The sequence below is a fragment of the Exophiala viscosa genome (assembly GCF_022695815.1).
Source record: "Exophiala viscosa unplaced genomic scaffold EDD37scaffold_2, whole genome shotgun sequence".
Classification (NCBI taxonomy): domain Eukaryota; kingdom Fungi; phylum Ascomycota; class Eurotiomycetes; order Chaetothyriales; family Herpotrichiellaceae; genus Exophiala; species Exophiala viscosa.
The window spans coordinates 4321810-4344269 of NW_026944354.1; the positions used below are offsets into that span (position 1 = coordinate 4321810).

At 51.7% G+C, this 22460-nt stretch overlaps 9 protein-coding genes across 9 annotated transcripts; 5 read left to right on the forward strand and 4 right to left on the reverse strand.

Moving 5' to 3' along the window:
* Nucleotides 1-5: 5 nt before the first annotated feature.
* EDD37DRAFT_647888 (uncharacterized protein) lies at nt 6-1324 on the reverse strand (the record flags this gene model as incomplete). The annotated part of the gene is made up of 2 exons (XM_062817948.1): nt 6-875; nt 926-1324. 2 exons carry the CDS (start codon nt 1322-1324, stop codon nt 6-8), a joined length of 1269 nt encoding a protein of 422 aa, XP_062674126.1.
* A 1860-nt stretch (nt 1325-3184) lies between these two features.
* On the forward strand, nt 3185-6175 carry EDD37DRAFT_561071 (DNA mismatch repair protein MutS; the record flags this gene model as incomplete). Its single annotated transcript, XM_062813867.1, has 1 exon — nt 3185-6175. The coding sequence occupies one exon, from the start codon at nt 3185-3187 to the stop codon at nt 6173-6175; it is 2991 nt and encodes a 996-aa protein (XP_062674127.1).
* Nucleotides 6176-6181: 6 nt separating this feature from the next.
* EDD37DRAFT_300096 (3-hydroxyanthranilate 3,4-dioxygenase 1) lies at nt 6182-7027 on the reverse strand. The gene is made up of 2 exons (XM_062811205.1): nt 6793-7027; nt 6182-6738 (listed from the first exon to the last, which is right to left on the reverse strand). The coding sequence occupies exons 1-2, from the start codon at nt 6813-6815 to the stop codon at nt 6189-6191; spliced, it is 573 nt and encodes a 190-aa protein (XP_062674128.1). The 5' UTR covers nt 6816-7027; the 3' UTR covers nt 6182-6188.
* A 213-nt stretch (nt 7028-7240) lies between these two features.
* Nucleotides 7241-8458, forward strand: EDD37DRAFT_647891 (18S rRNA biogenesis protein RCL1; the record flags this gene model as incomplete). Its single annotated transcript, XM_062817949.1, has 1 exon — nt 7241-8458. The coding sequence occupies one exon, from the start codon at nt 7241-7243 to the stop codon at nt 8456-8458; it is 1218 nt and encodes a 405-aa protein (XP_062674129.1).
* A 1472-nt stretch (nt 8459-9930) lies between these two features.
* On the forward strand, nt 9931-11418 carry EDD37DRAFT_607015 (uncharacterized protein; the record flags this gene model as incomplete). Its single annotated transcript, XM_062814941.1, has 3 exons — nt 9931-10311; nt 10361-10907; nt 10964-11418. The coding sequence occupies 3 exons, from the start codon at nt 9931-9933 to the stop codon at nt 11416-11418; spliced, it is 1383 nt and encodes a 460-aa protein (XP_062674130.1).
* Nucleotides 11419-11824: 406 nt separating this feature from the next.
* Nucleotides 11825-13390, reverse strand: EDD37DRAFT_607016 (uncharacterized protein; the record flags this gene model as incomplete). Its single annotated transcript, XM_062814942.1, has 3 exons — nt 11825-12699; nt 12789-13216; nt 13260-13390. 3 exons carry the CDS (start codon nt 13388-13390, stop codon nt 11825-11827), a joined length of 1434 nt encoding a protein of 477 aa, XP_062674131.1.
* Nucleotides 13391-14803: 1413 nt separating this feature from the next.
* Nucleotides 14804-17518, forward strand: EDD37DRAFT_624664 (uncharacterized protein). The gene is made up of 6 exons (XM_062816177.1): nt 14804-14936; nt 15149-15395; nt 15447-15945; nt 15996-16350; nt 16402-16621; nt 16666-17518. The coding sequence occupies exons 2-6, from the start codon at nt 15224-15226 to the stop codon at nt 17259-17261; spliced, it is 1842 nt and encodes a 613-aa protein (XP_062674132.1). The 5' UTR covers nt 14804-14936; nt 15149-15223; the 3' UTR covers nt 17262-17518.
* EDD37DRAFT_663826 (serine/threonine kinase 16) lies at nt 17519-19719 on the reverse strand. The gene is made up of 2 exons (XM_062819197.1): nt 19296-19719; nt 17519-19241 (listed from the first exon to the last, which is right to left on the reverse strand). The coding sequence occupies exons 1-2, from the start codon at nt 19413-19415 to the stop codon at nt 18003-18005; spliced, it is 1359 nt and encodes a 452-aa protein (XP_062674133.1). The 5' UTR covers nt 19416-19719; the 3' UTR covers nt 17519-18002.
* On the forward strand, nt 19720-22098 carry EDD37DRAFT_624669 (cytochrome P450 3A4). The gene is made up of 3 exons (XM_062816178.1): nt 19720-20386; nt 20442-21262; nt 21335-22098. Exons 1-3 carry the CDS (start codon nt 20171-20173, stop codon nt 21966-21968), a joined length of 1671 nt encoding a protein of 556 aa, XP_062674134.1. The 5' UTR covers nt 19720-20170; the 3' UTR covers nt 21969-22098.
* Nucleotides 22099-22460: the final 362 nt, after the last annotated feature.

Below are 22460 nucleotides of genomic sequence, written 5' to 3' on the forward strand. Positions count from 1 at the left end.
GAATATCAACTTTTGGTCATCAAACTTTTCCAGAACATGTCCAGATCCTGCTCGAGACTTTGATGGAAGAAATACTTTGTCACCACGCTCGAAAGCCGGTCTTTATTCTTCATGGTCGGCTGCGTCCTTGCGAGCCGGTCTACCAATTCATCTTGCTCTTTCTCGGAGTATCCATAGTCCTCGCAGGCCAACCAGAGCACGAACGTTGTCCACGCGATAAAATCACTGTCCACTTCCTTTTGGATCCCGAACGCGAATCTTGCCCAGCGCCCGACAGGCTCCTTGATCGCGTCATCCGTGCGCATAGACTGAGGTGAACTCGAACCTTTCGTCGCCTTATCGCTCAAGAAACGGGCGAACACGAAGGTCAGTAAGATCACACCTTTCTCGACGATGTCGGCCTCCGGCTCCATTGACAAACGCATCATTTCGACCGCGATGGACGTGTCTTTGGGAAAATCTGCCGGTCCGCGCTCGATCGTTCTAGTCAGTCGGTGAACCAGGTCGATGACTTGAACGGACAACACTTGTTTGAGAGCCATGTCTTCGAATCCCTTGGGGAGGGTGGCAATGGTTTTGCACAATTCAGGAGAGAACGGGTGCGCTGGATATACGATCTTGTTGTTTGGGGTCATGTTCATCTTCGGCGACAGTCCACGCCGGAGGATCGCGAGGTCGACCATCATTTCTGCGCTGCCCTCGCCCGTTAGCCCTGTCATGACCGTTTCGTTGTGGTGTATCAGGTGTACACACGCCGTGATGGAATACTTGGTCTGAGGCTGGACATCATTCGCCGCCAGGCCACCTCGAAGTTTGACCATCTGTCGCAGTCCTTCGCAGTGTATTTCCACGTTGTCGTCGAGCCCACGGTTGAACTGATAGGGTTAGCCACCTGCGGAGACGGAATGGTGGAACTTCCACATACATCTGCGGCCATCAATGACAGGACTGTATGGATACTGACATCGTCGCTGCACAATTGCGGTACACTTAGTCGGGCATGGAGTTTGCTCATCACGGCCCCTCGAATACCCATGAAGACCTGGTCACGTTCAGCGTGCGAGGACTGTTTCAGACTAGGCGGGAAGGAAGACCACATCAACAGAATGATGCCTTCGAAGAGCAAATCCGCTTGCAAAGCCATGGGGAACTTGTGGCTCGGCCACGAGACAGCGTCGGCCTCGCTTGGTTTGGCGGCATGATTCTTTGACAGCGCAGTCGAGGCAGCCTTGATCTCTTTCCTCCGGCGGTTCTGATATAAGTGCACTTGTCGTTTCTTCGCGGGGGCTTTGATGTCGTCGATATGCGTGTAAGTAATGAACATAGTGCGGCGCAAGATCCGGTGAAGAGACAGGCGGCCACTTGCCTATATTCTGAACGGCCACAAAGCCATGGCCGCCTAGAAATTCAGTGTACCAGTGCTCAGCTGACCAGAAGGAAGGAGGAACAGATATATCGCATAACGACCTTTTTGATTACCTGGCGTAGGCGTGGTAGGCTAATGCGCGTTGCTTACCCATCCTGGTGGTGAGTGGACGGAAAATGTTCAGCCCTTGCAGGTCGTGGAGGGCACCCTGGAACCCACATGAAGATCTTATGGACAAGCCAGTCCAGCCTTGCATATACTAAGTTGAAACCATGTATTGTGAAAGAGTAAAGACTCCCTCACTGAGGACCAAGAAAACTAACGCTGCGACAAATCGTTGCAGCCTTGTACAAATGATGTACACAACACCCAGTACCCCAAATCACGAGCCTTGATTCCTCCGTTGCTGAAAGTCATTCCTGTCACTGAAACCATTCTCGATCTTTGTTGGCTTGAGCCGTAACAGTAGGCATATGCTCCTCCCAGATAACAATCTCCAGAGTGTTGATGGACGGCGAGAAACAAGCAAATTGACGATTCTCCCTTCTCCAGCATTGGCGCACCCCATTCAGTACAACAAGGCAAGTCGAACCCCAAGTACTGCTTGTAGGACTGTCACTCTACTTGCATATCACGATTCTGTCTTTTGCTCCTTCAGTGCTTGCAATTCCCTTGTCCGCAACTTCGCCTCTTCGATCAGGGAGAGTATTTCCGACGTGCTTCGTTTCATCACTTCGTAGTGTTCTTGAATCTCCTCCTTGGTGAGTGGGCGGTCGTCCCTAGGGAACAGCCAGTTGCCGATAAGAGTCCCGATGTAGTTGCCGATGTAATTGCCAACGAAGGAGGCAATGCAAAGATTGAGGAACAGGGACACGTCAGTGTGAGCCATCTTATGATTGTACTTATTGCTGGTTTAATGTTGTTCCAAAACTGAAGAAATATTGTGTAAGTTGATGGCCGAAGTGGTGGTAAGTTGAGGATGAACAAGAATTTATACGATACAAATTCCGGCAGGTTCTCATCGGTGAAAAGCTGTGAAAGTGGAAGTAGCGATTGATTGGCACATCTTGCCAATTCGTGGATCCTGTGTAAGCCCGATATGGAGATGGCGGTACAAGGTGATGATAAGTCGAAAAGGTCCTACACATGATGTGAGCTGGTTGGACGTACCGTAAACCTGGGTGAAAACTGGGACTTTATGATCCCGCATTGCGTTGTGTTCCGCGCCGAATCCTCGACGAAATGCTGTGATCGTGTTGTCAAGCGTGAGGCTCGCAAGAGCCAACCGACAATCCGAGAGCTTTGCCTACATGGCTGATTCAAGGCACTCAAGGGTGATACTCACAAGACACCTGGCAATCTTCGTTAGCATGATAAAGGCCCAAGCACTTCAATTTTCCCTTCGTGCGCATGACTTGTCTGATGGCCCGTTGTTTGATCATGAAGGTTTAACGTGGTGTCTCATAATGCTCGTTACGAAGTTTGCTCTCTTGGTTTGCTTGGATACACTGATTTGACACTGCTGGATACTTCTCTCTCATGCTTGTTTGTAAGACATCTGAACCGTTCCCTAGGGGCATGTGTGCAGCTTCTCGTTTTAAATCCAACAGCTGCGCTTGAATCTTACTTTGTGAGCGGATGCTGTATTACTGTTGAATGATTTCTCTAGTAACAGTCATTCGGAATAACCTGAAATTTGAAGTTGAAGTTGGAGTTGAGAGGCATGTTACTCCTCAGGGCGGCAAGGTTTTCGGAGATACTGCACCATTTAACGCGTCGCTGCGCGTCCTTCAATCAACTCCAAAGGACAGTGCGGTGATGCGCCCACTGGCAAGACTGCTCAGTCGCCCACATGTCACTTGTGTTGGGCACATTTCTCAGCGATGCGGTCAACCAAGCCTACTGCTGCGGCTTGCCCAGCCTGCAGCCTCTTGCGTTGCAACATGGCGATGGCAAGAGGTTCAACGAAGGGGTGCGAAGACAATGTCAAGGAAGAAAGTGAAGGAGTTGCCACAAGGAGCGATCCAAGCTGAAGCCCTCCCTGAAATACCTCCTGACGACGAACCTCAATATCCTACCGTCCTCCAAGGTGTGAGGAACAACATGGCCAAATTTGACAATTGCGTCCTGCTTACAAGAGTCGGTAACTTCTATGAATTGTACTTTGAACAGGCCGAAGAGTTTGGTCCCCTCTTGAGTCTCAAGGTGGGCACCAGGCAAACCAAGATGGGTCCCGTGGCCATGGCAGGCTTCCCCTTCTTCCAGCTCGACCGCTTTTTGAAGACATTGGTGCAAGATCTGCAGAAATATGTGGCTATTTGTGATGAGTTCCTGATCCCTGTATCTGGCAAAGTCAAGTCCGGTGGCTTGAAGCACGACCGCCGAGTCACTCGAGTGGTAACCCCGGGCACACTAATTGACGAGAAGTTCCTTGATCCATATGAAAACAATTTTTTGCTTTCAGTATATCCTGAATCGAGCTCCAGCCCTGAACCTACCTCGCTTCGACATGATGGTTCTGAAGGAACTTCGATCGCAGATGCCGAACAAACGATCGGCCTTGCTTGGCTGGATCTATCGACTGGTGACTTCTTCACACAGACCATTGGTCGAAGTTCTTTGTCATCGGGTTTGACACGGATTGCTCCTCGAGAGATTGTTCTGCCAGTGAACGTCGCGGAAGATATAAAAGACGAGGTTCAGCAGATTGTGGGCCATGACCATCGACTGCTCACTCTGCATCAACCAGAGAATGACTTCAAATCCATGATCGAGTGGAATGCCATGCTGGAAACCCCAGTAGCACCAGATGACGACAAGGCCTTCAAGCCTGGAGAGAAACAAGCTGGACATCAGCTTCTGGACTATGTCAGACTGCGGCTTCAAGGTTTACAGCTGCGACTACAACCTCCTCGGCGAAAAGAGCTTTGCGAGATACTGAGTATTGATCGGAGTAGTCTGCGGGGATTAGAGATACTTGAGACGGCAAGAGATGGGCTGGGCAGAGGTAGCCTGTTTCACGCTGTCAAGAGGACGGTGACGAAGAGTGGTTCTCGTCTGCTTCGAGATCGTCTGACATCACCTTCTGCGTCTTTGCCAGAAATCAACGAGCGGCTTGACCTTGTTGCCATGTTTTTCGAATCGGAAGAGCTGACAGACTCGCTGATCTTTCGGTTGAGACGGACGTATGATGTCCAGCGCATCGTACAGAAGTTTGCTCTGAACAAGGGGGATGCAGATGACATGCTGTCGCTGGCGACCGCAATCTCCGAGACCGTCTCTACTCGTGATCTGCTACAATCAAGCGTTTCCACGGACGACTCGCCTCTCCAACGATTGCTGCTACGTTTCGATCTTGAGGGGCCTGGTGAGCTCCAGACCAGTATCTCCTCCGCCATCGATGAAGAAGGTCTGCAACATAAGCATCGCCTGGAAGAAGACGAAGCAGCTAGTGTGGCAGCCCTTGCTCATGATGTCGTCCTACAGAGCGCCCCTGAGGAGTTGGAATCGCTGCCCAAGGCTGTGCGCTCTCGTAGTAAATCAGAAGAACCGAACAAAGATGACATTGTGCTGGAAGAGCCTTGGATTATGCGTCGAAATGCCAGTGACATCCTACTGCGCTTACATCAAGATCTGGATGACTTGGAAGCTGAAAAGCTCGCTCTCGCGGAAAGACTGAGGACAGAACTATCGGCCCCGACACTGACTTTGAAGTCAACGCCAGGCCTTGGTTACATCTGCCATATCAGAAGTGCTACAGGCTTCAACCGAGACAAACTGGAGTCCCTACATGCGCGAATGGTGTCTTCCTCGAAGAGCACGCGATCGTTCTATCTGAGTGACTGGACTCGACTGGGTCGCAGGATTGATCAGGCCATCTTGAATATCAGAGACGAAGAGAAGCGGATATTTGCCTCTCTCAGAGCGGGAGTCATCCACAATCTTGTCAAACTGCGCCGGAATGCAGCAGTCATGGACGAACTCGATGTCGCCAGTGCGTTCGCTACGTTGGCACGGGAACAATCGTGGATACGACCGCTCGTGAATAGTGGCACCGAACACAAAATCATAGGAGGACGGCATCCCATGGTGAAACTGGGCCTGGAAGAACAAGGCCGTTCATTCGTGAGCAACAACGTCGTCCTTGACCAAAAAGAACGAATATGGCTCGTGACCGGTCCTAACATGGGTGGAAAGAGTACCTTTCTCCGGCAAAACGCCCTGCTCACGATTCTCACCCAAACAGGCTCGTACGTGCCAGCAACGCATGCAGAGATTGGTCTAGTAGACCAAATATTCAGTCGCATAGGTGCTGCAGATGACCTCTTCCGTGATCAGTCCACCTTTATGGTGGAGATGTTAGAAACTGCAGCCATTCTCAAACACGCGACGCCGAGATCATTCGTGATCATGGATGAGGTCGGCCGTGGCACCACTCCTGAAGATGGGACAGCGGTAGGGTATGCCAGCCTGCATCACCTTTACCATGTCAACAAATGCCGGACTTTGTTTGCGACACATTTCCATTCCTTGACTGACATGACGCGAGACTGGAAGCAACTGGCATGTTACTGCACGGATGTTCTCGAAGGCGATGATGGTTCGTTTGCGTTTGTGCATCGACTCAAGAAAGGCATCAATCGGCAATCTCATGCGCTCAAAGTGGCGAAACTAGCCGGTCTGCCACCTGCTGCATTGAAAGTCGCGGAGGATGTTTTACAACACATCTCAACGGAGAGGAGTATGGTACAGGAACACGCTACCCAAGATAAAGAAAATGACCAGGCCTCTATCGCCGCCACTGGATGAACAATCACACAGCCTACTCAGGAGGAAACCTTGGTGGCTGCTCTATTTCGCCCGGCGCCGGTTTCGACGTGGCAACGGTCCCGCAGTTCTTACATGTCCTGGCTTCGGTGTCGCTATCAAATGCCAGCACACCTTCCTTGATCTGGCTTCCAAGATCTGTCAAGTGGAAGCTGGCCTGGTGTACTATATTTCCGCATTTTTTGCAATACCATCTCAGCGTGTCTACTGAGTCTTCTGGACGCGGCTGTTCCAAGACGACTCCGACGGTATCCGCAAACCGGACAGGATTATGAGGTGTATTGGCGGGCAATAGATACAGCGAGTTCTCGTGGATCGGTACGTCAACCGGAGTGTGAGGTTCCGTCGAGGTGTCCATGGTCTTGAGCAGCATGGAGCCTTTGTGTTGATAGAAGAACTCGGGAGTGGTATTGATGTGGTAGTCTGTTCGAGCATTGGGTCCGCCGACAACCATGACTGTCAAGCCTCCTGTGGAGGGAGATGAGGGGTGGTAGACACAGTAGTTGTTGATGGGAGGTTTAAGGAGGTGGGAGTTGTCCTTGAGCCTGTGCAATCAGTGTCAGCACAGTACTTGGTCCTACTGTAACAACAGAACTCACCACTTGGGCAGATTTAATGCCATATTTATTCGGAGGTGTAAGGTAATGAAGGACCCGGTGGTCTGAGGTGCTAGATAAGCGATGCGGGATGTTGTTTCTTTCACTAACGGCTTGGTACGCTTTATATCGCTCGCGTGTGCTTTGACTCACTGATCGTGCGATATACTAGTATTTATCATCAAATCGCAACGCGTCGAGCCTGACAAATGCGAATACGATTGCGGCGCGAGAGAAAATGCGCAAATGATCGGATCGATCGACGACGTCAACCACGGAAGAAAAAGGACTTTATCGCCGATGGGTGGAATTCAATTTCACTGCCATGCGGAGAAAAATTTGTAGAAGATGCGGAGAGAAAATGAAGATTCCACCATCAGTCCTAGAGGCATTCATTCAATCTTTGACGCAGAAAGTCACAAGCATGCAGTGACCAGATCACGCTGGCATCATGTCGACTTCTCAGCCTCCCCTGCGTTTCTCATCCCACAAGTCCCTCACCTCTCGACTCGTCCTCTCGACCCTCCTTGGCCGCGCAGTCCGCATCGACCAGATCCGTCCCGACTCTCCTACGAATCCAGGCCTTGCGCCGCACGAGATTTCTTTCCTCCGCCTCCTTGAAGCCATCACCAATGGTTCACACATCGAGATCTCGTACACCGGTACTGTTGTCCTCTACAAACCCGGCCTAATCACAGGGTCTGCTCCGGGCAGCGGTGCCTCGAGTTCAGGTGTTTTACAACATGAAGTGCCCGCTAACAACACGCGCGGACTAAGTTACTTCCTTCTACCAATATGTCTGCTCGCACCATTCAGCAAGACCAAAGTCGATATCCTCTTTACTGGTCCCGGCGTGATCACCAGCTCGACTGAGAAATGGGGCGACATGAGTGTCGACGGCGTGCGGACAGCCATTCTTCCGCTCTACGAGAGATTCGGCATTGAGCGGGACATAGAGTTGAGGATACTGAAAAGATCGAACCCAGGGCCGCATGGCGTGGGCGGCGCCGGAGAAGTCCAGCTTGTATTTGGACATCAAGTTCGATTGCCGAAGACACTGCACTCAATGAGCCCGGGACGTGTCAAGAAGATAAGAGGTGTGGCATATTCTACAGGTGTGAGTGGAAGTAATAACGCGAGAATGATCGAGGCGGCAAGAGGGGTTCTCAATCAATTTGTCCCAGACATCTACGTCTTCTCGGATATTGGGAGTGCCAGTTTGGTGCCTGCACCGGAAAGGAACAATCCCAGCGCTAAGAGGAAGGTCGGTCTGGGATTTGGATTGTCACTGGTCGCAGAAAGTACGACTGGTTGTCTATACTCTGCAGATTCGTCGAGTCCGCCTGAAGGCGGTATACCGCCGGAGGATATTGGTCGAATGTGCGCTTTTCAACTTCTCGAAAGCGTCGAACGCGGCGGCTGTGTGAGTCTCGAGGCCGCATCAACTGTGATCACTCTGATGTCTATGGGCTCTGAAGACGTGGGCAGAGTTCAACTTGGGCGCGATGTGTTGGCAAATGAGCATACGATACAACTAGCACGCGATCTGAATGCTTTTGGCGCTGCGGGATGGGGCATTCGAGATGCCACCGGTGAGAAAGCGGAGGGCCAGTTGGTGGTCAGCATCGTGGGGAGAGGAGTCGGTAATGTTGGACGAAAGATTGGTTGAGATTGACTGGTAGCGACATCGAGAGTCACCTACAAACATCTCCATCGTAGGCTGATACGCCCATACACTTCCAAAACATCTCTACCGCCTCGAGGGCGACCCAGGGATGGTATGCAGTGACGGACTCTGAAAGCTCGAAGATTGATCTCTTGCTACCTGGGGCAGTGTACAGGATTTCAACCTTGCACGTGCCAGATGCACGCAGCAGGATCGACCGCACTTGCCAACTAAATCGCAGCAAGTCAATCTCCACAGTCGACTGCCAGTCCGGCTTCTGCAGACACGAGGCTGTCGGCACTGAGCTACGGTCCACAGCGCGCAACGCAGGCTGTGATTCTTTCAAGTCTATGTCCAAAGCTCGAAAACACAGCAAAGTGTTCTCCGGTCGCAGCAGAGGGTTTTCAGCCTTGGTACTTGTCTAGAAAAAGTGGAAGGGAGGCCTCGAAGGCCGATGCCGAATATGCTTGTCATGCACCATCAAGCCACCACTTCCGGCTGCCGCGAGAGAGGAAAGCAGTCCGCATAATCTTCAGTCGGTGGCGGAAAGGGGGGAAGATGTGCATTTACTAGTGTCGCTTCACAGTCAGTCACACGACCTGGTGAACATCAGAAAACAGGCTGGAAAATATGAGCACACGACCTCTACAAAGAGGTCTCATTTAGCCTGGTAAGAGACAAAAGGGCAGTAGCAATGGTACCGGCATAAATCGCAGTTCGGTCATAGGCATTTGGACGACTGATAAGACTCAATAATGATGCTGTGTCGATGGTGGTCAGCGGAAGGTTCGGAAAGGGATGAGATTGGGGGTTGATAGAAGACCTGTCGTGGAGAATGCCAGAGGGTCTTAACCTATACAGTACTTTTTGTACCCGCTCGATTAACCTCATTTTTCCCAGGTCAACCAACTGTCCACCTTATTTCCCTCGCTCACTCATCATATCACCTTTACTGGTCGTACCGTGAGGTAATACGGTCGGAATGCATAAGCAGCACTCTCGCTCTCGCTATCCTCACGAGTCCGACCGACGCGTGCCTGGCTACCACATCCGGCCAAACCCGAATATGCTTTCCATGTACTTCCGTAGGTACATGGCTTCATGCAATTCGCTCGTGCCATTTCAGCGAGGGCACACATCTGCTGGTCGGATGGCGATAACAACGAACTAGCGAGCGGCAGACTCTGTTCGTACGTTGAGGACACTGAATGGTAACAATGCAGAGGTGGGCCCCCTCTACTCATCCCATATCGTGATCGCATTCTCGTCGAAGGAACTTTGCTCCCGGCCATGACTTGCGTGCGATTTCCCATCCTGGCCTGCCGGCACGGTCGCTTACCAATACTATACTCCTCATCCGTCCGTTTGCGCTATCAGTATTATTCCTTCCCATACTAATAGTCTCTTTTCGCACTGTCTCCAGTCATTCGTCCTTGTGCAAGTGAAGAGAGAGCTGGAACAGAAATACTCCAATAATGGGGGCAGGTGCGTTCCTAGAACCGCTGGCGGTTGTTACTCTGCTATTTGGGGGCGCATGGGTCAACCGTGCAACCGACTACCGCTTTACTACCAGAAATCAACACTGGGATAAAGCGTTGCCCGAAGCATATGGAGTCGATGTGAACGCAGACCTCGACATCGAAGAGGCACGCCTGTCTCAAGGCAAGAGGTCCCTGTCACCCTCTCTGCTACCTTCCCAAGAGAACAAATGGCGAGAAAGAGAGATAAAGATCATGGGATACCACCGAGTGATTGAGACACCAAACACTGCGGTGTTTCGTAACCGTTTTTTGAGCAGGATCCTTCACAAGTTTCCATTCTTGGTGGAAGGCTGGTACTGGGCTCTGATATACTGGGTAAGACGAGCGTACCAGAAACACAACGACAGGCCCTAACATGGCGCAGGTATATCAGCTGGGCCGTGCTTTCACAGCAGTCACTTTGGTCGAAGGCACAGTACACGTCGCACGCCGGCATGCTATTCAAGTGATCGAATGGGAACAGCGACTCCACATCTTTTGGGAGATCCCGATTCAAGGGTTCTTTATGTCCTACCCTCGCCTACTGACCTACATAAATTGGTTATACTCGTTCATCCACATCCCGGGCACCATAGCGTTCCTCGTTTGGCTATATTACTACACCGTCACAAGCAATCGACTTGTCCAGCATCGAGGTAGTCGTCCGCAGGTCGGAGGACAATCTTCGTCACCGGGTTCTACGTCAGGTCCTCTCCTGTACGAAGCCCGCAGACGGACTATGGCCGTCTGTAACCTTCTTGCCTTCATCGTGTTCACCGTCTGGCCGTGCATGCCACCACGATTGCTCAGCGACCCGGACTACAATGGGCCACAGGCTGCACTTGCTAAGAGCTTTGGCTTCGTTGATACGGTGCATGGCAAGGATGGTGCCAGCAGCATCTGGACACAGAACAGGTGCTGCAATCAATATGGTATGTGTGGAATTCAGGGAATCAACGAGTAGTATGTCACTAATCATTGTGCTCAGCTGCAATGCCATCCCTGCATTTCGGTTACTCTTTATTGGTAGGCCTTACCATCATGACAATCCCGCTTGCTCCGGAGCATCGACGTTCGAAATCCATCTACTTCCCTTTGTTCAACAATTCGCATCCCGAACTCGCACCTCAAATCCGCCTTCCCAGCACTCGGCAGGCTGCCTGCTGGACCGTCGGTTTTCTATACCCATTCTCCATCCTCATTGCAATTGTATCGACTGCAAATCATTTCATCTTGGATGCCGTTGCTGGCGCCGTTATCTGTGGTATCGGATGGATCATCAACGATGTCTTGTTGAACTTGCTGCCGCTGGAAGATTGGTTCCTATGGGTCGTGAGGATCCACAAGCCTGTGCAGATGCCGCTTGGAAGAACAAGAGGGCTTGACTTGGAAGAGAAGTTCGAGGGGCGGCATCCGGAGACACCTGTTGTGGTGAACATGTGAACCGACATGCTAGACTGACGAACGCGGATTCACTGGACCATGCCGAGCCTGTCTCCAGAGAAGTCACACCATCTAACAAGGAGTACATCGAAGATATGAGTTCAAGGTCCAGCAGGTTCGCGACGCCGGATGCCGTGACTACAAGCTGGTAGGACTATACGGTGGAGCTGATGACTTTCCTCCTGTCAGAGACGAACGCTATATCGTCGTGTGCGTAGCACTCCGAATTGGGCAATAAGGAACGATATCTATCTGGGCGTGAGGAGCTCCCACGGTCAGAAGGATGCCACCTTTCTGGAAACAGGCTCGCTATGTATCGATCATCCTCATACAACTAGTCATAGTATCCTATTACATACACTTTCATGCGCTCCTGCCCATCTGCTTTACTTTCCCTCGTTTGACTTCATCCAGGCAACTCAATCAAATGGTCTGGCTCAAATTTGCCAATCCCTCGGAAAGGAGGACTCGGAAGTTCTGCCATAGTCTCACGCCCTCGAGGTGAAGCCAATACCATCCCCGTCAAGTCTGACCGAGAGTAAAACCTGGAGCCGTTGAGCTCGTCGGACGGGCTGTATATGGGAAGGAGTCTGTAAGAGTCGACGCGATTATGAGATTGAGCACCGCCTTCCACGTTGGCCTTTTCTGCGGCCTGTGGTGTGTTCTTTTGTTTATCATGTTGTTGTTGCTTGTGTCTGCGCAGGAGGAACAGGCAGGCTAGTGCTGCTGACAGGACCGTGAGGCCGAGACCTGTGCTGAGACCATCGATAAGGGCCTTGTCGTGCGGATCGGAGGATGTGTCTGCTCCCCCATCCCCATATTGTGGAAGCGATGCTGTTTGCGCAGCTGTAGGAGCGGACGAGGAGGTAGAGCTGGTGTCTTGTGCTGTGGCAGGGGTGGACGCTGTGTCTGTGGTGGTTTTGACTGCAGGTTCGGACGTGGTCGTCGATGGTGCATTCGGCGTATTCGTGGTTGGCAAGCTCTCGAAAAGCGGTGTTGTGGATGTGGTACTCGTGCTAGTGGTTTGAGGAGGTGTTGTTGGCAGTGTTAGAGGAGGATTGATCAACTCTGTTGTTGTTGGTGTCGCGGAAGAGGTGTCTGTAGGTGAAGATGAGGAGCCTGGGTTGGATCCTGCCGGGACGACGGTGAAAGTGACTGACGTCGCGATTGTGTAGTCGGTGTCTTCGCTCACGATTTGCAGGTAGAAGCCTGTACCGTACGGAGGTCCGAAGTCGCTCGACCAGACAAGGGGTCCGTTGAAGGACGTCTGTGCAGTGTCGCCTGAGATGGGTATCGTTAGTCTGTGGCAGCAGCAGCATTCAGATGGCCTCGTCTAGAAAGGAAATGAAAAGAAATGAGTAGTACTCAACCCAACAGTGAATATGCAGTGCCAGAAGCGTCGTAAATGTTGAGATCAACCTCAGTGTCATTTGTGACCCATTGGAACTCTGGTGAAGAGCCGTATTCAAATGTGTAGTCCACCATCCCGTCCGAGGACGTTCCTGAGTCCGCAGGTAGGATGAACCACCCAGGAGGCTTAGGTTCCGATGAGCCGTCGTCCTGTGCGTGACATAGACGAGTGAGGAATAGGATTGTCAGTAATACGTAGAATTGAATGGAGGCGAGGGTGAATGAGGCGACCATTGTCACTAAATTACTTGATGAAGGCCTCAGAGACTTCCGAAGTGAGAGGGTTGTAGACTTAAAGAGCGTTTGCATTGGGATGAGAGTGTTGTCCAATGTCGATCTGGCAAGGGTCTGGGACTGAACAGTGAAGTGCATTTTCGATGGGCGCCACCTGGTAGTGAATGACGAGAATTGTCAAGACATGATTCACATACCTACGTCGACTGGGTCTCAGGGCGCCTCTGACAAATTTGGAGTGCTTGCCCGGTATCATAGTCAATGGGCTGGAGAGACACGTTTCTGCCAGATTAGAGCGACACTCGCGTGATTGTATGTCGCGGTCCATGTAGTCCTTCTTCCGGTACAGGATTGCGGGTAACTACAGGAAGCGGTAGCATAGCGACGGCTTCGGCACTGAAGAGGAGTGACTGGTTGGCGCAGAAGATGGCAAGACTTAAACAGATTGTCTATCCACTGTCATCACTCTGGCCCAAGGGGTCGTGCTGGATGAGGAAAGAAGAAATGCCGTTGAGGTCGACATGGGATTTCTTGAGGTTGGCCACAAGTACTGGACCATCTTGAGAAACCACCAGAACATCGTTTGCTTGAATGGGGCTTGTGTAACGTCGCATCCAATACGAATTCTCCGTGATCGGGTAAGGTGCTGGAGCAGACAGACACAGCCTGCATGTTCCTTATGTGGTGCAGCAAATGATGGCGGAAGACGACGTCGAATACTAACTTGACTACTAGACATCGCACCGAATACTTCACCGGACGAATTGCACTTCTGGTCGCTATCCTCGTTGATTGTCTCATGGTACTTTTTCCAGCAGGAAGGTTGCCTTTCTGTTCCATCGTCCTTGCCAAATCATTTGCACTGGCCTGGAAGGGGTGTGCCTGCCGATAACAGCATTCACACAGCGGCGGCGATAGAATGAGCAGGGGAAGTGCCCGGTGCTGGGACAACTTACCCCGGTGTCAAGAAGGTAAACCTCCCCACTTTGCCGTGCTGTGCCGATCGCCGCGATTGCAATCCATCCATCCTTCCAAGCAGATGAAGTGCCGGAACCCAGCCATCTCTTTACAACGAACCTCGGAGTTGACTGGCAATCGAGGGCATTGATTTGTGAGCCACCTGGTTGTTTGAAGAGACTGCAACGTCTGTTGTCTCGCAACAACCCAGGAGCCGTTGTGCCCTTACGCGATTGTTTCCTCGTTGCCTACGCCATCGGCAGCACCAGGCATACGGGTGTGCATCGACTTGATCGAGTGCGGCTTGAGCACAAGATCAATCATCCAAAGTAAGTAATGCTTTCATCTTCTCTATCAAGAGCACAGAAAAGCACAAAAGATCACATCATACGGCGAAGAGGCTGCCTGCAACCTGCTCGACGACCCGGTGGACAGAGAGAAAGAAAATCGACCATGTCTGACAGGAGATGCGCCGATTCACCCTTGCACGCCTGATGAGTTGATGTCTACCGAAGCTCAACAGAGGTATCTGTCCTGAGAACATCCTCAATGGTAAAGGTTCTGATCCTATGATCATTGTCTACGGAGTACCTGGCTGCCACCAAAGACATCCTATTGCTTCAACTTTATGTGGCATCTTTGCAAGCATCGGGGTTTATGAGCTGTGCAACTGCCGTGTGTCAGACAAAATCACTTTCTCTCTCTGTTGCATTGAGGCTTGGCGGAGAACAGACGGGAGGCAGTGAATGGGCAACCCATTGATTGGGGAAGATCGGTTTTAGCGCAAGAAATGATGGCTGCGTTGCTTTCTGTCTCTCAATTCTCCTCCCCCATTATTCATTGCTTGCCGTCACTCTCGTCGGTTCAACTGCATTCACACAAACACCTGTATCGCGACATCATTAACGCTATCGCAGGTTAGTCGCCTTCATCCCATCATCACCATCGTTGTTGGATCTAGGCTCGCATTGGGTTGTGGCACTGCTTGCAAGCTCTGCCTACCACTTCTCCTGCCTTCCATGCGCTCTTGCCGTCGCGTCAAAACTTCAACTGCGCATCACCCTTCCGGCCCTTCCATAACTTCAGACTGCTTCGTACCAAGTCCTGTTGCTAATTTTCTCTCCATCAGAGCTTTCTCCTCTTCCAGCGCGCCTTCGCCGACGCGTAGCTCGAAACCAAGCACTCAAAACACCTCATCGTCAACATGGAAACCGAAACAGCTGCTCCTCAGACGGAAGTGCCTGTCAAGGTGACAGAACCTGAGGATCATGATGCACCGCCCTCTTTAGCAGAACCTGCCTCTGGCGCAGTTGCTGAAATGACCGGTGCTCTGTCTACCGAGGAGCCCGTGAAGCCCAAAACTGCCGAACCAACAGGTACACATCGCATCATTTGTACCTCTTTACCCAATCTAACGATCTTTACAGATGCACCTGCTGCTACTGGCGTTGCCGAAGCCGCTCCAGAAGCGCCCAAAGAAACCGAAGAACCTGCCGCCGAAGCAGAATCGGCACCAGCAGCCCCAGCCCCAGCCAGCGCTAACACAGAAGTGGAAGAGGCGGATGAAACAGAGCCTGCTCAAGTGGAAACAAATGGAGCTCTGGTCGAGAAGAGGCCTAGCTCGTTCAAGAGAAAATCATCCGGTATCCCTGAGCACAAGGGCAAGAAGCTCAACAAGAAGAAGTCTATGCCCAAACTCACCCATCTGGACGCCAAACCTGGTGAATTATACACTGCCAGATTGAAAAGCTACCCACCATGGCCATCCATCATCTGTGACGAAGACATGCTGCCAGACATCCTCATCAACACCAGACCTGTAACCACGAAGAAGGCCGACGGGACCTACAATGAAGCTTATGCGGATGGTGGCAAGAGAGAGCATGAGCGGACATTTCCCATCATGTTCTTGTCTACTAATGAATTGTGGGTGGATCTACATCTGTGACGGATTTCTAATTGCTGACACTATCCAGTGCCTGGATTCCCAATTACGATCTCGCACCACTGAACCCGGAAGACTGCAAGGACATGCCCGAAAAAGGCAAAACCAAGTCTCTCCTGGCCGCATTTGCGGTTGCCGCCGAAGGGCATGATCTCCAATACTTCAAAGACATGCTGAATGACCATGCCGCAGCGATGCAAGCTGATATCGACGCAAAAGAGGCTCGTGAGGCTGAGAAAGCTGCAAAGGGTGACAAGAAGAAGCGCAAGAGCGACGCCAAGGTCGAAACAGAGGACGTCGAAATGGAAGATGCTGATGCTGCACCGAAGAAGTCCTCTAAAAAGAGAAAGAAGGAAGCGGGCAGCGATGATGAGGAAACCGAAAAGGTACGTCCACCATCTCGTCGATCATTTGACACTGTCTGATTCTGATCGTAGCCTGCGAAGACTCCAAAAACCACCAAAATCAAGTTGACAACAGGCAAGACCCCTAAAACCGAGCAGAAGAAGCCCAAAGAGAAGGCACCCAAAGCTGAATCAAAGAAGAGAAAGTCCAAAGCTGCCGCGGAGGACGAGGAAATGGCTGATGTTGGTGAACCCGAGCCAGAGGAGAAGCCTTTGGACCCGGCTGAGGAGCGAAAGGCCCGCGAGAAAGAAGGTAAGTTCTCTAACGGGCAAATGGAATCTAGCTGACATTTTCAGTCCTCTTCCTTCGACACAGACTACAGAAAGGCTTCTTGTCCCGAGATCAGGCTCCACAGGAAGATGAGATGCCACAAATGTCCAATTACATCAAAAAGCTTGAACACTATGCGGATCTGGAAGTGACCATCATCCGACAAACCAAGATCAACAAAGTCTTGAAGGCGCTCATCAAGCTCAACACGATTCCGCGTGATGAAGAATTTCAATTCCGAAAGCGATCGCTTGAACTTTTGACCGCGTGGAACAAGATTCTTGGTGCTGAACCACCTGATGCGGCGGATATTGGTGGGGATAAGGAAGGGAACGCATCACCTGCAACAAACGGAGTCCATGCTGAGAAGACCGAGGATCCATCAGAAGAGAAGCAGGAAGATGTTCCAGCTCCAGCTGGCAAGCTAGCGGTCGAGGTCGAGGTCGAAAAGGCCGCAGATACCAGCGCAGCCCCAGCTGACGCCGTCGAGGAGTCAAAGCCAGCACCGGCAGAGGAACCTGCTGCAAAGCCCGAGGCGTCCGTCCCCGAGGTTGTAGAGAAAGCGCCAGAGTCTGCTGCAGCTGCTACCGAAGCTAGTGAGGTTGTCAAAGCCTCGGACTAGGGTATGGGATGTGATACAGTGACGTCGTACTCTGGGCTCGGAGTGAGGACACAACTGATGAGGTGTTTGAGTTATTTTGTGGTTTCAGATGCAGGAGAGGTCAATATGCGGTCCCAGAAAGGTGCCGTAGGCAATTCGAGGGCACGAAACTACGAAACTACGATGCACAGGGGAGCTGGGGACAGCAACTTATTCCTCTTGACTAGCCTTTCAGCAAATATTTTAGGAAATTCGAATCGTTAAAAGTTGCAAATAATCGAAAAGCTCCTGCTTCAATTCGGGCGATACCTAATTTCGTGTCACCCATTCCTTTTGCACCGAGATATAGCATCCTGTTTTTACACTATTCCGAGTCGTCTGGACGCCATGACAATACACAAGAATAAACATCAGGTCAAGAAGAATTGTAATCGCTTTTCCACGAGTAGCCTCACACGCCTCAACGACCTTGCTCCTGCAGTCCTGAGCGAAAAAATATCTTCTTCAACCTTGTCGGATGATCTTCCATTCAAAATCGCGGCGCATGGTCAACACCCGAAATGTGGTCCGAAACACTGGCTTCTTGAATCTCAAGGTGTGACGCTTGCATCTCCCGCCTCACGTTCAGCTGAGAAACCTCAACAGTCAAGATAGAGACATATATTGGAAGCTGGGAGCGCGCGACTTGCTTCACCTCGCTCGTAGAGCACTTAAGTTCCAAGGTGTGGTAGTTTTGAGAATTGTTGGCGTTGCTGCATCTTTCTAAATCTCGCCGTCTCCGTCAACGGGCCCGCCTTCGTCGTCTTCAGGTAATTCGCTCAAGCACGTATCGATCAAGGTCATGAGTTCGTCTACGTCCGGCCGTTCCGACGGCTCGACTGCGAGACAGCGTCGGACCACCTCTCGTGCCGCAGGATGGGGGTATACCCTCTCGCCGGACGCGGGAGTCGCTGTATTTTTGAGGCCCCCGTTGGCCGAGGATTGTGTGTTTGACCGTGACGGGGGCATCTTGTCCTTTCCTTTCGTTGCATTGCCCTCGCCCGGCCACCGCCAGTCGCCGCCTAGAACGCAAATACTCAGTGATCCACCTGTCTCGTCGGAGCGGGCTTCAAATGGCGACTTCCCGATCAGGCACGCGTACATTGTGCATCCGAGCGACCAAATGTCGACTTTGGCGTCGATCACGCTGCCGGTCTTGACGTCGAAAAGTTCGGGCGCTCGGTAGGGCATGGTGCAGTGTTCCGCCGCCGTGTCCTGCACGGCGATGGCGAAGGAGCGGGATGTGATGGGTGTTGGACTCGGGGCTAGACTGCCCAAGTCCATGAGGATGGGCGTGCGTCCGTCATCGTCGAGCATGATGTTGCCAGGCTTAATGTCGCGGTGGGCATATGCTCGGTCCTCCCCAGGCTGTTTGCCTTCTTGTGCTCTGGTGATTTCGCCCTCAGGCATTAGCGGTGCCTCTTGCTCCTCATTCATCTCTTCCTGGTGTGTCTGGTCGGCAGTCATGGTCCGGTTCTGCGTGCGGGCGTGCCTTCGCGCAGCGTCGGCATCTTCGTTCGCAGCTTCTTCCCGGATGGCTTTCGCGGCGGCATTGGAAGGAGTATTGCGTACGCGGTATTGGTGCATGGCCTTGAGCGCTTTGCAGACGCCCAGCATCAGTTGCATAAGCCGCCGTTCACCAAAGCGGGTGTGATTGACCAGGTTCGCGTTGATCATGTCTTGGAGATTCCCTCGCCGGTAGTATGGGAGGAGGATGTAGACTGTCTTACTCGAGGAGCCGCCATCGTTTCCTATTCCCGAGACCTTCGTGCTCGAATCGTTTTGCACTGCGTGGTCGATGCTGTGAATGATGTTGGGGTGTGGTGCGAAGAGGGTGTATGCTTCGACTTCTTTCAGTGCTTGTGAGACCGACTCTTGACCAAAAGGACAACGAATCTTTTTAAGCGCATAGAGCGCCGAGTCGGAGGTGTCTTGAACAAGGTAGACATAGGAAAAGCCGCCCTGTTTGAGTGATCAGCACGTCGACGTCGGTGCGTAGGGTTGAAATGCGCGTACCTCGCCTAGTAGTCGAAGCATACGGAAGCTCCTGGTGTTGATTTTCAGCTGCGGAGTGCTCGGGAAGCAGTATATGCAACTTCCTAACGAGTAGAATATGTCCATGATTGTGTTCGCCATGCTGGCGCGTTGATAAGGGTGGTGCGTAAGCGCAGTCGGGAGTGTTGGCCGCGCTGGCTGAGACAGATGAATGCGTCTGGATGCTGGCCGCGACGTTCTCGACGACGGCTATGGGCGCCGGTAAAGGTATATGCGAGATCGACAGAGAGAAATGCAATTCAAGCACGAGATGTCGTCTACTAAGTCGCCAGAGACATCGCACGAGTATTGGCACCAAATGCGAGGTACGTATGCATTGATGGCCGAACCTGTCCTGTTCTCCGTACTTGCAGTACTTAAGTGTCCCCGGTCCGGCTAGTGCCCATAAGCGTTGCGTAGGGGCCATTCTGTGGAGGCCACAAGGCTGGACGACACCGGCAAGGTTCAGCCACATGCCATTCGACCTTCGAAAAGGGTGTCGACGCTACGCCTACTCTACCTCAAGGACCACCCCTTGGGCATGAAGTTTGTTGGAGTAACATTTTGCCATTGCAAGCATCCAGGTTCATCTTCTTGACAATGGAAGGAGCGCTCCTCAAGTACTGTGACTACCTAGTCTTCATCCCATGTCCCTCGTCCAGTGTCTGTCGTCCTGTCTGCATACCGAGGCCCTAATTCCAGAATCACATCATGTGGCCACAATCGGAATCATGATGTGACCAGATTCTCTAAGCCGGCCGTTCGACATCATCATCGAAACGCTCTCTGGCGATCTATCTTTTTGTAACGATGGTCTCGCATGAACAACATTGACCAGTTCGCAGCCATTGACTAGGATGAGCGGCCCTGCATCGACGCTTGTGTGGCTTGGCTTGCTCCCAGGTTGTGAGGCAGTGGCCCTCGACTTTCTGACCCCTCCAGATATTTCGACAAAATTCCCGAGGCCATTTCTGTACGGCATCGTTGGAATCAGCTTCTTCGCATGGGTGGTGTATCGAACATGGATCTATCCTTTTCTGCTAAGCCCTCTTCGATATCTTCCCGAACCAAAGGTATGGTTGCAATACTGCGTGCGACGACCATTCTGAAAGTAACACACGCTCATAGGGAGGCTTGCCGATCATCGGCCACATGCACTTGAGAGTCGCCAGACCGGTCGGCGAAGAACCGCTCAAATGGATCCAAGAACATCCCGACGCTGACCTGATCCGCCTCCGAGGTTTCCTAAACAGTGAAGCTTTGTGCATGATAGGTCCACAAGCTATTGCTGAAGTCCTCGTGACAAAGAACTACGACTTCATCAAGCCTCCGAAAGCTGCGGGATTTCTAGCTCGTGTACTGGGGAACGGGCTTGTCGTTGTGGAGGGCGATGTCCACAAATTCCAGCGCAAACACATTCAACCTAGCTTCAACTTTCGCCACATCAAGGAGCTCTATCCCATTTTCTGGCGCAAATCGGTCGATGTCGTCAAAAGGATCAGAGCCGACCTTGTCGATGAGGCGAGCAAGACACCACCCGGCGTGAGCGAGCTCAGCTTTTGGGCACCTAAAGTCACACTTGATCTCATCGGTATTGCCGGTATCGGCCGCGATTTCCATACCGTAATATCCAACGAAGATGAACTTGCCCAAACCTATGAGAAGATCATGGAACCAAGATTTGAGATTTTCCTCTTGTTCTCGTTGACCGTCCTAGGCGCTCGATGGGCACTGAAACTCCTCCCTACGGATGCTCGCAATGTGGACAGGTGGTTCACATTGCAAACCGATAAGCTGAGAGACCTTTGCAGACAACTTGTTGTTGAGAAAAAGAGATGGATGAAGGCCACTGGCGAAGATTCGGCCGACTTGCTGTCGAAGTTGATACAATCAAACAACTTCTCCGACAATGAGTTAGTAGACCAAGTCCTGACGTTTCTTGCAGCGGGGTGAGTACAGACCAACATTCCCAGTGCCATAAGGCTGCCATCAGGAGAGCTTTCTAACACATCTCACCAAAGGCACGAGACCACATCTTCCACTTTCGAGTGGGCAACTTACCTGCTTGCCCGTCATCCCGAGATCCAATCTCGATTGAGGGCTGAGATACGCGACCATCTCCCTTACGGGATATCGGCCAACTTGAAAGATGTCGACCTTGGTGAAATTCTGGAGTCAATGCCTTTTTTGAACGGAGTATGCAGTGAGACATTCCGGCTGTACCCAACCGTGGCTCAGACCCTCAGAGTGGCTGCCAGGGACACATCGATCATGGGATATCCGATTCCGAAGGACACCCTCATTGCGGTACCTATATACGGCCTCAACCGGTCGCCTAAGCTCTGGGGTCCTGACTCAGAGTCTTTCGACCCGTCTCGGTGGATAGACAAAGACACGGGCAAGTCCAACAACTCTGGCGGTGCTGATGGCAACTACTCTTTCATGACTTTTCTGCATGGACCACGAACCTGCATTGGGCAGGGATTTGCCCGAGCGGAGCTAAGAGCTTTGATCGCTGCATTCGTCGGCGCATTTGAGATGGAACTAGAGGATGACAGCTATCGGCCAATTCGGACGGGCGTAGTGACCACCAAACCATCAAAGGGCATGCCGTTGAAGCTGAAGGTTGTGGGAGAGTGGTCCAAAGCGCATTGAATAGAATCCCTGTGAGCAATGGACAATAACCCGGCAGTGAAGTCTCAAATGTGCAATTCTGCGTCGTAGCAGCATATACCCCTAACGTCTAGGTAGTTACCTACCTACTATTCAGTGCTCTTGTACGAACGGAGGTAAAAGGTAATTGTGCTTGGATTTCACACGTAGTGGTTGGAAAGAGATCAATTCACCACTATCGGGAAAGTTTAGCGAGCCCCACAGTTTTTTCGCCCGCCTAGAAACTTTGGAGACAATCGACTTTTCTCAGACTTGCGCATCAATGTTGCAACAACCAGGCTCATCGTCGACCTACATTCTCTGCGACAGACGAGGGACGAGGAGGCAAGGAACCGGCGACCCAGCTATTGATTGCGACCGATCTTGAAGCTATGCTACGACTATAAGCGAAGAACTATCTCTCGTATTTCTGCCTGCGGTACTAGTCGTAGGCAACAAACCTCACACAGACTGTGACCTTTTTGGATCCCAGCA

Bases quoted from the DNA above. Each gene is read 5' to 3' on its own strand.
- EDD37DRAFT_300096 (XM_062811205.1), bottom strand. From the start codon at position 6,815: ATGGCATTAAATCTGCCCAAGTG. The intron at 6,739-6,792 runs GTGAGTTCTGTT...CTGATTGCACAG, and splicing joins GCATTAAATCTGCCCAAGTG to GCTCAAGGACAACTCCCACC.
- EDD37DRAFT_624664 (XM_062816177.1), top strand. From the start codon at position 15,224: ATGGAAACCGAAACAGCTGCTCCTCAGACGGAAGTGCCTGTCAAGGTG. The intron at 15,396-15,446 runs GTACACATCGCA...CGATCTTTACAG, and splicing joins CAAAACTGCCGAACCAACAG to ATGCACCTGCTGCTACTGGC. The intron at 16,351-16,401 runs GTACGTCCACCA...TTCTGATCGTAG, and splicing joins ATGATGAGGAAACCGAAAAG to CCTGCGAAGACTCCAAAAAC.
- EDD37DRAFT_624669 (XM_062816178.1), top strand. From the start codon at position 20,171: ATGAGCGGCCCTGCATCGACGCTTGTGTGGCTTGGCTTGCTCCCAGGT. The intron at 20,387-20,441 runs GTATGGTTGCAA...ACACGCTCATAG, and splicing joins GATATCTTCCCGAACCAAAG to GGAGGCTTGCCGATCATCGG. The intron at 21,263-21,334 runs GTGAGTACAGAC...ATCTCACCAAAG, and splicing joins CTGACGTTTCTTGCAGCGGG to GCACGAGACCACATCTTCCA.
- EDD37DRAFT_663826 (XM_062819197.1), bottom strand. From the start codon at position 19,415: ATGGCGAACACAATCATGGACATATTCTACTCGTTAGGAAGTTGCATA. The intron at 19,242-19,295 runs GTACGCGCATTT...TCACTCAAACAG, and splicing joins TGCTTCGACTACTAGGCGAG to GGCGGCTTTTCCTATGTCTA.